Source organism: Podarcis muralis, chromosome 5, assembly GCF_964188315.1.
Source record: "Podarcis muralis chromosome 5, rPodMur119.hap1.1, whole genome shotgun sequence".
Lineage (NCBI taxonomy): Eukaryota > Metazoa > Chordata > Lepidosauria > Squamata > Lacertidae > Podarcis > Podarcis muralis.
Genome location: NC_135659.1, coordinates 13,623,129 through 13,636,815, shown reverse-complemented (window position 1 = coordinate 13,636,815; position 13,687 = coordinate 13,623,129). Strand labels below are relative to the sequence as shown.

The 13,687-nt window shown below is 47.1% G+C and overlaps 1 protein-coding gene across 1 annotated transcript; it reads left to right on the top strand.

The window, feature by feature from the left end:
* The first annotated feature begins 1,531 nt into the window (after positions 1-1,531).
* LOC114598408 (complement factor H-related protein 3-like) lies at positions 1,532-11,105 on the top strand. Its single transcript, XM_077928107.1, has 3 exons — positions 1,532-1,599; positions 7,724-7,938; positions 10,796-11,105. Exons 1-3 carry the CDS (start codon positions 1,532-1,534, stop codon positions 11,056-11,058), a joined length of 546 nt encoding a protein of 181 aa, XP_077784233.1. The 3' UTR covers positions 11,059-11,105.
* The last annotated feature ends 2,582 nt before the right edge of the window (positions 11,106-13,687 follow it).

The following is a 13,687-nucleotide window of genomic DNA, read 5'->3' as shown; positions in this document are numbered from 1 at the left end:
GTTAGATTTTTGAGGAAATTTTGACCCCCTGGGCCTAGGGATTTTTTCAAAAAAATCTTTTTCTGCCGGTTAAGTTGTCGAGGGCTGTTTGCTTTTCCTGTGTTAAAAAAAAAAAGCCTTCTGTTTCGACCGCCAAACCTCTCAGGGGAGCATTTGCAACCGTTTGGCACCATTTTTGAGTGAATTGCTGAAAGTCAGATTTTTGATGAAATTGTGATCCCGGGGCTTGGCGATTTTTTCAAAAAAAATCTTTTTCTGCCGGTTAAGTTGTCGAGGGCTGATTTCTTTTCCTGTGATAAAAAGCCTTCTGTTTCGACCGCCAAACCTCTCAGTGGAGCTGTCAGGGAACTGCCATCAGAGACTAGAGGAGAGGGAAGTCGCCCCAATGATGCAGGGGAGGGAACCAGCAAGGAAAGAGAAAGAGCTTCCGTTGGGGAAGGAAATCAAGGGGACACCAGGAAGAAAGGGGAGGCTGATAGTACTTTGGAGGGAAGGCTCCAAGACTCTTCCAGTGAGATCAGCGGGGAGAGCACAGGACCTCTGCTTGGCACGCCCACTCTGTGCAAAAAGCTTCCGCGCAGAGAATCTAGGCGGAGACTTGGAGTCAAGGAATTCTTATGTTGGAAGAACTTTAGGAAACGCCCACTGATGGATTATGCCAGTGATTGAGACAGTCGCGTTGTAAGGGCTGTCAAACCAGGGAAAGGTTTAGCTATACAACCAGCTTGGAGCAGTTTGGAGTTTACGCACAAGCAACCCCAATTCCCATGACAGCAATCCGTCAGTCCTCTAAGTTGCTTGTGCGCAGAGCAGCAGGGGCAGCATCATGAGTCAAACCGGAGGAGCAGGCGCTGGAGAGGGGGCCAGAGGAGGACCAGCTCTGGAGGAGAGAAACAGAGATTTGGAGCAGCAACTGGCCCTACTAGTGGTGCGGCTGGATGAAAGGCGGACTCAGGATGCCCAGGGGAAGCCCACCCCCATCGCAAGGAAGGTACCGGGACTAGTGCAGAAGTTTGGGGGCAATCCCAGAGATTATAATTCATTTAAGACAGAAGTGCAGTACGCGCTGGACCTGCAGGATGATGACTTTGTAGACGATGGGGGGAGGGTCGCTTTTGTGGTGGGGCATCTGGAAGGGGGTGCCAGAGATTGGGTCAGACCCTTAATGGCGTCGGAGAATGCTGCTTTGAAGGATTTGTGAAATTTTTTTACTCCATGGGCCATATGTTCTCGAGTTATGTGGAGCAGAGCGTGACGCGCAAAGAACTGATGGGGTGCAAACAAGGGAACCAATCAGTGAGAGAGTACTGGTCGCGATTTGCGATGCTGATCCATAAACTTGGTTGGGAACTGGGTTCAGCACCAGTGCAAATGTTATTTGAGGAAGGCTTATCCCCTTGGGTAAAAGATGAACTTTCCCGCTCGCCCCGTCCGGAATCGATGGACCAGCTGACCAAAATGGCGCTTGCTGTGGGAGTACGCTAAGAGGCGCGCGCTCTAGAAAGGCGGGAAGGGAGAGCAGAGCGTTGGTATGACAACCGCATTCCGGACGTGCCGGAGCAACCTGTGCCGCCCGCGGAACCAATGGAGATTGGAGGAGTACGTGCGCGCGGGGTTTCAAACTCCAGCGAGGTTCGCAAAAAGGAGGGGGAAACGACTAAGAAGTGTTTTCTCTGCCAGCAGCCGGGACATTTTGCCAGAGTCTGCCCTCAGAAAAAGTCATGGCAAGGAATGGTGGGAGCAGTTGGGGGTGAGGAGGAAAGAGATAAAGAGCAGGGAAACGGCAATGCTTGGCTGCAGGAGAGCGGGCACAGCAGCCAGGCGAGCAACCAGTAAAAGTGCCCAAACCAGACCCTCCCCGAGCAGCCATAGCCATAGAGGTGGTACTAGAACTCCCCAATGGACACCCAATTAAAGTGAAGGCGCTGCTGGATTCAGGCAGCTCTTGTAACTTCTTTAGCAAGAGTTTTGCACTGGAACACCAGCTCCAGGTGGTGCCTCTAGAACACCCCTTGCAAGTAACGACCATTGATGGGAGAGAACTCCTGGGGGGGGGGAGTGACCCACCAGACCCCTCCCATGAAAATGAGGGTCTCCAGACACACTGAGACAATTGCCTTTCACGTAGCCACACTAGCAGGACCACCAATCATACTGGGAATGAGTTGGCTGGCACTGCACGATCCAGTAGTGGGATGGCACCAGCGGACAGTCACCTTTGGGTCAGCTCACTGCGTTGAGCACTGCCATGGGGGGGGGGGACCCCGAGGATGGCAGTAGCCAGGGTGGCAGGGATGGCGGTAGGGGAAAAGGGAAGAGTACCACCTCAGTATGCAGACCTAGAAGAAGTCTTCAGTGAGAAGGAGGCGGATAGACTACCCCCTCACAGGCCCTTTGACTGTCAGATCAACCTACTCCCAGGGGCTCAGCTGCCAGTGGGTAAGCTGTACGCCATGTCGGACAGGGAGATACAGGAGTTGCGGAAGTTTATTGACAAGAACCTGAAGAGGGGTTTCATACGAGAATCAAGGGCGGTGGGGGGCAGTCCAGTGTTCTTTGTGGACAAGAGAGACTCTAAAGAGCCCAGATTGGTCATAGATTACAGGGCGTTGAACCTTGTGTCGGAACCAGTGAACTTCCCAATGCCCAGAATTGACGATATTTTGGCCAGGGTAAGGAAAGGGAAGGTCTTTACCAAGTTGGACCTTCGGGGGGCGTACAATTTGATAAGGATGAGGGAGGGGGATGAATGGAAAACCACCATGTTCACCCCTCTGGGGGCCTTTGAGTACTTAGTTATGCCCTTCGGATTACAATCAGGCTCAAGCTGCTTTCAAGCTTTCATGCACCACGTGCTGGGGTCCCTGCTGTACAAGAATTGCGTGGCTTTCTTAGACGACGTGCTAATCTACTCGGAGAACGAAGAGCAGCATGTTAAGGACGTCAGGGAAGTGCTGAAAAGGCTGCAGGAGCACCAGCTGTGGGTCAAACTGGAGAAATGCCAATTCCACGCCCGAGAGGTGGAGTTCCTGGGTTACAGGTTGTCGGACAAAGGCTTAGCCATGGACCCAGGCAAGGTGCAGGCAGTGCTAGAATGGAAGACTCCCAAGAACCGGAAGGACGTGCAGAGGTTCCTGGGGTTTGGAAACTTCTATAGGAAGTTTATCAAGAACTTCGCCCACTTAACGGCACCCATAACCGATTGTCTCAGCAGCAAGAAGAAGTTTGAATGGACAGAAGAGGCTCAACAGTCCTTTGAAAAGCTAAAGAGGGCGTTCGCTTCGGAAGAGCAACTCTTACACGTGGATCTGCAGAAGCCGATGAGGCTGGAGACAGACGCGTCAGACAGAGCGGTGGGAGCCGTACTGCTCCAGCCGGGAAATCGGTCAGAGTGGAAGCTGTGCGCTTTCTTTTCAAGGAAGCTGAACAAGTCAGAACAGAACTACACGGTGTATGACCGGGAACTGCTTGCAATTCATGAAGCCTTTCGCCGCTGGAGACATTTTCAAATAGGTGCGCAGCACAAGATCCAGGTGTGCACGGACCATAAGAACCTGGAATATTGGAGGACTGCACGAGTCCTCAACCAAAGACAGGTGCGATGGGCACAGGAGTTTTCCAAGTTCTTTATTGAGATTAGGTACGTGCCGGGGAAGGAAAACGTCAGAGCAGACGCCCTCTCCCGTAAACCGGAGTACTTGGAAGGAGAGGAAGCGCCGGAAGTACGACATGTGATACCCGAGGACCGATGGGTGTGTGTGGGAGTGTTGATAGGGAGACAAGAACTAGCTGGGTTGACGAGGGATGACCAGCACGCCCAAACTAAAATCAGGGAGATCCGAGACGCAGAAGAAAATCAGGGGGGGGGGCGTTGAGGTAAAGGAGGGGGCTCTGTACTATAAGGGAGCATTGTACATACCCGAAGGGGACTTGAGGAGAAGAATACTCAAACAACTACATGACAACCCCACGGCGGGACATTTCGGTCAACACAAAACCATGTTGCTTGTCACCAGGCAGTTCTGGTGGCCAAGGGTGAGGGAAGATGTGCGGGAATACGTACGGGGGTGCGAACGCTGCCAGCGGGCTAAAGGGGAGAGGGCAGCACCCGCGGGGTTACTGGAACCCTTACCCACACCGGAAAGACCATGGGAGGTGGTATCCATTGATTTTATGACCGATTTACCCAAGTCCAGGGGGAAAACAGCAGTCATGGTGGTAGTTGACTTGATGACCAAAATGTGCCATTTTATTGCTTGCTCGCATGCAGTGACAGCAGAGGAAACAGCTAGGCTGTTTGTAGATCATGTCTTCAGGTTGCATGGCGCCCCCTTGAGGGTTTTGTCCGACAGAGGCAGACAATTTACTTCCAGATTCTGGAGGAAGCTCATGAGCCTGCTGGACATAGAGGTGAGCTTCTCGACGGCCAGACACCCAGAGACCAACGGACAAGCAGAAAGAGCTAATAGCATACTTCAACAGTACCTTCGCTGCTATGTCAACGAAAGGGAGAACGATTGGGTGGACAAACTAGCGCTGGCTGAATTTGCATACAATAACGCGGAACATGTGTCCACGGGGATGAGTCCATTCATGGCCAATTACGGGTGTCACCCCAGGGCCTTCCCAGGGGAGGGGGAGGGAAGGTGGAGTGTACAGGCGGCCGAACAATTTGTGGAAGAAATGGAGGCTTTACACCAACAACTTAAGGTTAACCTGGAGAGGGCGAAGGAAGCGTACAAGAGGCAGGCAGACAAGCACCACAGAGAAGGGGAAACTATAAGAGTGGGGGACCAGGTGTGGTTTTCTACCCAAGGGTTACCGTTCAAAGGGGGGTGTAAGAAATTACGGCCAAGACGATTGGGACCTTTCGAGGTAACACAACAGGTGAATCCTGTGACCTTTAGACTCAAATTGACCACCAACATGAAACTGCACCCGGTGTTCCACAGGTCCTTACTCTCACCGTACAGGGAAGGGAGGGAATTTCTGGGACAAGAAAGAGAAACACCCATGCATCCACAGGTGGAGGAAAGGGAACTCAGTAGTCATGCAGCTGAAATTCTCGATTCAAGGTGGAGAGGGAGGCGGGTGGAATATTTGGTGGCTTGGGAGGGGGAGCCCGAATCGGAGAACACTTGGGTTCCTGCGGAAGAGATCAGGGATGAGTATCTGCAGGAGGAGTTTCATCGCAGGTTCCCAAGGAAGCCCAAGCCATTAGGGAGGTTCTGGGAGGAGCAATTTGGCAACACGGAGGATGAAGAAGAGTTTGTGGGATTTCCCGCCTCCGAAGAGGAGGAAGGGGAGAGATCTGAAGGAGAGGAATCCGACTAGGGAGATTGGGCAGCGGAAAGAGACAGTAGCAGGTGGAGAGCGGTGTTGGAATCATCTGAGGAAGAGGGTAGCTCCTTCCGGGGGTTTCCTGCTTCACAGTCACAGGGACGGATGGGAGAGGGGGAAGGGCCTGGGAGGGAGGTGGATGTCAGGGAACTGACATCAGAGACTAGCGGAGAGGGAAGTCGCCCCAATGATGCAGGGGAGGGAACTAGCAAGGAGAGAGAGAGAGCTTCCGCTGGGGAAGGAAATCAAGGTGACACCAGGAAGAAAGGGGAGGCTGAGAGTACTTCGGAGGGGAGGCTCCGGGACTCTTCCAGTGAGATCAGCGGGGAGAGTGCAGGACCTCTGCTTGGCACGCCCACTCTGCGCAGAAGGCTCCCGCGCAGAGAAGCTAGGCAGAGACTTGCTGTCAAGGAATTCTTATGTTGGAAGAAGTTCGGGAAACGCCCACTGATGGATTCTGCCAGTGATTGAGACAGTCGTGTTGTGAGGGCTGTCAAACCAGGGAAAGGTTTAGCTATACAACCAGCGTGGAACGGTTGGGAAGTTTACACACAAGCAACCACAATTCCCATTACAATAACATTCTTCCTTTTAAAAAAATAAAGTTGTATGTTAAATTTTGCACTGTGCGGATTCTTGCATAGTCTTGGACTGTCATTTATTATTTACCTTCTACTAATCTCTGGGCTATGAGGAATATACCAGAGGGAGTCAAGACTGAAGTGTAGTTGGAGGTGGTAGTTTTCCTTCATTGACCAATCATCACGATTGTGATTGGGAAGAAATCCATGCAGACCAAATTGGTCTTCCGCAGCACAAGGTGGCTAGCGATGCTTATTTAAATCAATTTGAGCTATTTGCAATGTAATCATCTGTTTGTGGCACATGTTGATCTAGACTGTCTATGCCGATCTGTTTCCTGTCTCCCTCCCAGATGACTGTGATCCATAGCAAAGGATAGACTAGAAGTATTTTTGTCTTTTCCAGCACTAGTAGCCAGTGTCCCTTGAGCTGTAATAAGTACAGAAGAACTGAGATATCTCAACCTTTCTATAATAAATTCAAGTAGAATTTATAGTACTTGATGCATTCTCAAGACACACACGTGCCCTCTTGTTCTCTAGGAAATTGTTGAGTCAATTGTTCAGCTGGATTACTCAGCTCTAGATGACTGGGAGCTACCTGTGTACCTTGAAGTATGCCATTTGAGGTGGTGAGAGTTGTGTTGTTATATGTGCTGTGGATCATTTAGACATTCGTTCCACCATTTGGCTAACCCTTATAACCTCATAAGTAAGAATAATATTATGGTTTTTTACACCATCAATGCATAAGGTGCTTTTAAGCATAAGAGTGGGGGTGGAGGGGAGACCATGCAGAAAAATAAGAACAGGTTCGTTCCTGAAAGAGCTTACAAACTGAACTTTAGTAGATTGGAGAGGTAGGAACATAAATACTGGATGAGACTAAAGGTTCATCTACTGTGCTTTGCACAGTACCTAACAGGATGGCTTTGGAAAACCCACATGCAGGACAAAATCTGGACGGGGACAAGGCAAGAAAGAGAGAGATGAATAGGTCATATTCAATATGTCTGCCCAAAATGATGGGGTGCACCCTGCCTCATCCCATCCCACTTCAGACATTTCTAAGCAGAAAGCCAAATGCTTCATGGGAAAGGCGGTTTTAGAACCAGTGGAATTACCCCCATTCAACTGCAGCAAACTTACTGCTTCAAGATGTTGATGGACTGTAACTCCCCTGACCATTCGCCATTCTGGGACTGATTGGAGTTGTAGTCCAGCAACATCTAGATAGCATCACACTGGCTACCCCCAAATTGCATGTTTGGGGCAGGAGTTCCAGACATCGCAGGCAGAAAGGAGGAAACTAACAGAGGTGTTTATGAAAACACAAGACCTTCAGGAACCAGCATTTTATAAACTTCTATGCTTCTGCAGAATCAATTTTTACAAATAGACACTTGCAAGATACTGAAAGAGATTTTCAAAAACAGCAGAATATGATAAATTTTGATAGTGAAGAGCTGAGCAAAATTCAGAGGACAGCCGGCTCCTCCCCCCAATGAGATCCCATCCATGTCAAAATAGGTTCTAGTTGTTTTAATGATTGGTCTATTTGACCAACTAAGGAGGTGCTGATGGAATGTCAGCCACACTTGAAGAGACATTAGAAAGACAATTCACTGATTATTTCACCCAGCAGATATACATAGCTCAATAAAACGTATATTAAAACTTTTCTTCCTTTTTAAATTAAATCTTTGCGTGATACTTTTCTTTTTTCCTGATGTAGAAGCTGAATTATAGAAATGCTTGTGTGCGCAGCCATATGTGTAATCCTAGTAAGTGCCATGTAATAGATTCCTTTTTCTGTTTCAATGCATCATGACAGATGCTGCAGGAAAATGTGGTCCTCCACCTCCTGTTAAAAATGGAGACTTTCTGGGCCTGGCAACTTTGGAATATATGCCAGGGGCACGTGTACGGTATAAGTGCCAAGCTCTCTACAATATGCAAGGAGATGAATATGTACGATGTGTCAACGGGCATTGGACAGATACACCAACATGCATAGGTACAGGAAATTTCTCTAAATCTTTGCTTTTTCTGTTCTATTGAAGGATATTCAATAAATTCAAAAACCTGTGACCTAGTGGCACCAGTGTGGTGCCAGCAGTTGGCATTGTACTATATGTGTTTTTGCTTTACTACACACTTTTAGTTACCCTCCATCCCTGCTCCTCCCATGAACTACAGGTAGTTCTCTCATGAAGCAAAGTGAGCCATCCACCAAACTCTGGATGCCTTTACTAATAATAAATAGGCAGCCATGTGGTCTAACAGTCCCCCAGAATGCACAAGCTCTTTCCCTTTGCAAGGTTTTCCTCTCAGACTCTGACTTTCCACTTTCCTCGCAGCTGTGAATTCAAATTCCCCTCAATGCCTCTCCCTGCAAACAGCTAGGACATCAACAAACTATTAGATGGGCCTCAAGGTTAATCATATCTATAACAAGCCTTCAAACTTCACGTTGTACAGTGGTACCTCTGGTTACGTACTTAATTGGTTCCGGAGGTTCGTTCTTAACTTGAAACTGTTCTTAACCTGAAGCACCACTTTAGCTAATGGGGTCTCCCACTGCTGCTGCGCTGCCACAGCGCGATTTCTGTTCTCATCCTGAAGCAAAGTTCTTAACCTGAGGTACTATTTCTGGGTTAGCAGAGTCTGTAACCTAAAGCGTCTGTAACCTAAAGCGTCTGTAACCTGAGGTACCACTGTATACCCATGTGGTCTGCAGGAAAGTATCTCCTGCAAGAGTGTGTGATTGGAACTGAGTACTTATAAACTTCTGTAGTACAGTGGTACCTCAGGTTAAGAACTTAATTCGTTCTGGAGGTCCGTTCTAAACCTGAAACTGTTCTTAACCTGAGCTACCACTTTAGCTAATGGGGCCTCCCGCTGTCGCCGCACGATTTCTGTTCTCATCCTGAAGCAAAGTTCTTAACCCGAGGTACTGTTTCTGAGTTAGCGTAGTCTGTAACCTGAAGCGTATGTAACCCAAGGTACCACTGTAATGTTTTGGACAAAAATCAATAGTTTAAGAAGAACATTAACAATAACCACTTGTGGATACCATATTGTTCTTTACCCTAGATAAGGAGAAGGGACAGGAGATATCTTAAGGTTGTTGCCTCTTCTGACAAAATTTGGGCTGTCATTATTGTTATGTATTGAAGTGCTCACCCTGGCCACCAGGGGTATTGTGTATATAGTTTTCACTCAGGTCCACATCAGTTAATTTAGGCAGGAAACCCTGGGGTGTTGTTGTTAGAATGTTGACAGCTGGCTGCCTATAAAGGCCGGCCGGCTGAGCTGCTCAGTTCAGTTCAGTTCCAGCTTACTATAAAGAACCACTTGGAGAAATCTCTGTATCGTCTGCTTTGTCAACCCACTACTTAATAATTACTGGCAACCCTCACATCTTGTTCTGCTGTTACTGAATGCCCTGATAGGCCACAATAAAACATTCCTCCATGACTTGATCGGGGATGAGGGGGCTGACCTGCTATCTTCCTCACCAAGAAGCCAGTCCACCTGGGAGCCAGGGTTGAGTTGTTCCTCCTGTTGGGCCAGAGACACACAACAGAGATCCTGTTGTTGTACTGTTTGATCTGATGTTCACCAGCCTCTCTGTTTAAGCTAGTGGAGATGATCTGGGGAGTTGTTCTGGAGAATCCCCAAGCACTCCATAGAATCATAGAGTTGAAAGGGATCCCAAGGGTCATCTAGTCTAAGCCCCTGCAATGCAGGAATCTCAGCTAAAGCATCCATGACAGATGGCCATCCAACATCTGCTTAAAAACCTCAAGGAAGCAGAGTCCACAACCTCCCGAGGGAGGTGGAACAGCTCTTACTGTCAGAAAGTTTTTTTTCTGGTGTTTAGTCAGAATCTCCTTTCTTGTAACTTGAAGCCATTGGTTTGAGCAGAAAAAAACAAGCTTGTTCCCTCTCCCACGTGACAGCCCTTGTGATATTTGTGCTTGGAGACTTTATTTACATGCTGAGGCTGCATAGTCTAGACTGACTCAAGGACCTCATAGCTGCCACGACAACAGCAGGGGTCTATCAGTACAATGTGGGCCCGACTTATGTCATACCTTCAATTTGACGTTTGTCCTAAAGCAGATTGTGAATGTCCCATTGGTGGGAGCGGTTGTCACAGGTGGATTATGTCCTGGTGAAGTTGACTTTGTGGTAGCAGGTTTTCCCTGCAGGGGGGAGTAGGGGATCATTGGGATGGTCTGCCCATGGAAACCTATAGAACACGAGAGATTCCCTTTGCTCTGGGGGATTTCCCTACCAATGCTGTGAAGCCCCTAGTTTCCCTATGGAATGATGGGACAATGGAAGGACTGTCAATAAAATCACTACCAAGTGCCCTTTCTGTCACCCCACCAAAAAGGTCATGTTGGAATAAAAAGTGCTGAGGTCTTCTTGAATAACTTGGTAAACCACATACTGCTATATAATGTATAATAATATTGGTATTAGACCCCAATTCAGAAAGCGCCCAATTAAATGTGGACTGCTACTGATGCTTTCTTCATGTTGACTGGTTCTCAACTCAGAAAATCTAAAGCTTGTGACTCCCAATTGGTTTTAATGGGGAAAATATTCAAATTGCTATTTATTTATTCATTTGACAGAAGTCAATGAACTTTTAGGTATAGTAGGCCCCAAGCTTTACTTATTTTTCCTCAGAGGAGACCCACTGATGGGACCACATTATCAATCTCAATTTATTTCAGTAGGTTTGATTGAGTATGACTAACTTTGGACACAATCCAAAGAGTTGTTTTTTTGTTTTGGTCAAGTGACTTCCTCGTTGTCAAATTAATCTCTTAGATGACATGATTTGTGCCTTTCTACAGCTCCTTGTACAGCAACTGAAGAAGATATGAATCAAAACAATATACAGCTGAAGTGGAAATACGCTAATAAAATCTATTCCGCATCTGGAGACGTGACAGAGTTTGACTGCAAAAGGGGCTTTCAGAAAGATCCATCCTCGCCTCCCTTCAGAGCCCAATGTAGAGAGGGCAAGTTGGACTACCCAAGATGTATACCTGTAGGTACATTGCAGTTAAAGCATAATTACAGAAAATTCAACACACATAGCTGTGATTTTTGTTAAGCTATAGAAAGCAATGTGCATTACAAAATAAATGTCTTTGAAATTTTCTTGCTCTACAGCAGATTTTCGATTCCCCCCCCATCTATACCCATTTTTCTCATCTTCCAGAGTTGTTCTCATCTTCTTTGTTGTTCATTATCTCTTATTTTCTCCTCTCACCTTCCCTTTCTTTCACTGTTTTCTCCTTTCTCTCTCAAAGTCCTAGACAGAATTAAAATGAGAAAAAAGTAGTTCTGCTGCCACAAGTAAAGCCCAAATTAAGCCATGACACAATCCACATTTGGGTATGAAATGCCACAAGTGTGTTAGCGCTTCCTTACTCAGCCTTTAGAATAAATTCACCAGGACCATTTAAACTTCAGTGCTCCTAAGAATCAGAATCGTCACGTTGTGGAGTAAGCATCTCTTGTTGCTCTTTCACTCTGAATGAATGGATTCATAATATTCCCCAAGATAGTTCCATAATTCACACACACACACCAAAAAAAATCTCAGCTGGTATCATAAATACAGCAGCAGTGTGGTGTAGTAGTTAAGAGCAGTAGACTCATAATCTGGTGAACCGGGTTCGCGTCTGCGCTCCTCCACATGCAGCTGCTGGGTGACCTTGGGCTAGTCACACTTCTCTGAAGTCTCTCAGCCTCAATCACCTCACAGAGTGTTTGTTGTGGGGGAGGAAGGGAAAAGGAGATTGTTAGCCGCTTTGAGACTCCTTCAGGTAGTGATAAAGCGGGATATCAAATCCAAACTCCTCCTCTTCTTCTTCTATGCACGCCTAATGCCCTCTTTGCTTACTCAGACTTGGCACACAGTTGCCATTCTCCTGACAAGCAGAAATTCAGCAGTTGGGAAGGATGTGTGTCACTGAAAGGAATGTGCATTGCTAACTTAGATCCATAAATTTTGTCAGGTCTCCTCTATGAGCTTGACCAGTGCTGGAAACAATTGTAATGGATGGCTTTTAAGTCATTCCTGCAAGTGGTCTTCCCAGAAGTTCTTAGATGACCCCTACTGGAAAATATATTGTTGATCTGTGTGAAAATAAGTTCACAAAGGGCAGTTTACAAAGCAGGCATAGGCAAACTCGGCCCTTCAGATGTTTTGAGACTACAACTCCCATCATCTCTAGCTAACAGGACCAGTGGTCAGGGATGATGGGAGTTGTAGTCCCAAAACATCTGGAGGGCCTATGCCTGAGGTAAAGTAATGGTTAGCCTCCCAATTCCTGCCTCCTGACTTGCCCCATATTTTGCCCAAACTATGCCTTATTTTGCCTGACCAAAGATGGCAACCCTAGCAGTAGACCTCTGCACATTGTTGCCCCTCATTTCCTGCAAGTGGTCTTCCCAGAAGTTCTTAGATGACCCCTACTGGAAAATATATTGTTGTTCTATGTGAAGATAAGTTCACAAAGGGCAGTTTACAAAGCAGCAAACTGAGTAGAAGACTCCCTTGATATGAACCTCTCATGTTTCTGCCAAAGCGTCTGTTTTACAGAAGGCAAACAAACAAAGCTAATAGGAAAGTAATTTATCCAAAACCGCAAACTGTACTGCAGAGACTGGGTTTGAGTTCCAAGCATGAAACCCCCAAAGCAATGAACCTCCTCCACACTCATTTGCTTTCCCCAGGAGATCCCCCCAAAATGCATTTACTTCCTGCCCCTCAGCCCCCAAAAGAAATATGGCTCCTTTTTCTCTAACCTGTGCCTGCCCAGCAGATCTCTTCGGTGCAGCCTGACTTTAATACTTGCTCATTTTTCTCTTCCCTTAAAGGTAAAAGGTAAAGGGAACCCTGACCATTAGATCCAGTCATGGATGACTCTGGGGGTTTCGGCGCTCATCTCGCTTTACTGGCTGAGGGAGCCGGTGTACAGCTTCCAGGTCATGTGGCCAGCATGACCAAGCTGCTTCTGGGGAACCAGAGCAGCGCACGGAAACGCCGTTTACCTTCCCGCCAGAGTGGTACCTATTTATCTACTTGCACTTTGACGTGCTTTCGAACTGCTAGGTTGGCAGGAGCATGGACCGAGCAACGGGAGCTCACCCCGTCACGGGGATTTGAACCGCCGACATTCTGATTGGCAAGTCCTAGGCTCTGTGGTTTAACACACAGCGCCACCCTAATGGAGCTGGCTTCGCAAAGCAAATAAAGTTCACACTTTTTAAATGTGCAGCTGCTGTGCAAGCAGAATGCCTGGTATTGGGTAAAATCATCCAGCTCCAAAAATACCTGGAAAACGATTGTGTTATGTGTTCAGGGTGGGGTGCCAGACTCCCGGATCCAGGAATGCTAATCATGTTTAGCATTTTTAATAGATAGATTTAATGTATTATTTTCTCTCTCCAGGATAACAGAATATAGTTTGGTAAAAAAGAACTGGCACTGCTATACCAGTGGCCAATGGTGATTTTAATTCATATATATTTGACAGGCCTATCAAAAAACATGAGTCTGCTGAAAGAAAAAACAGCTTATGTAAGAGTCAAGGATGAAGTATGATATCCCCCATGAAATCCAATAAAATACTTTGCTGTGAAATTTAAACATATTTATAAAATCAGGAAGTCCTTCTTTGAAATTTCTTAACATATGCAACCAATTAGTTGTCTCTAAATGGCATGTTCCT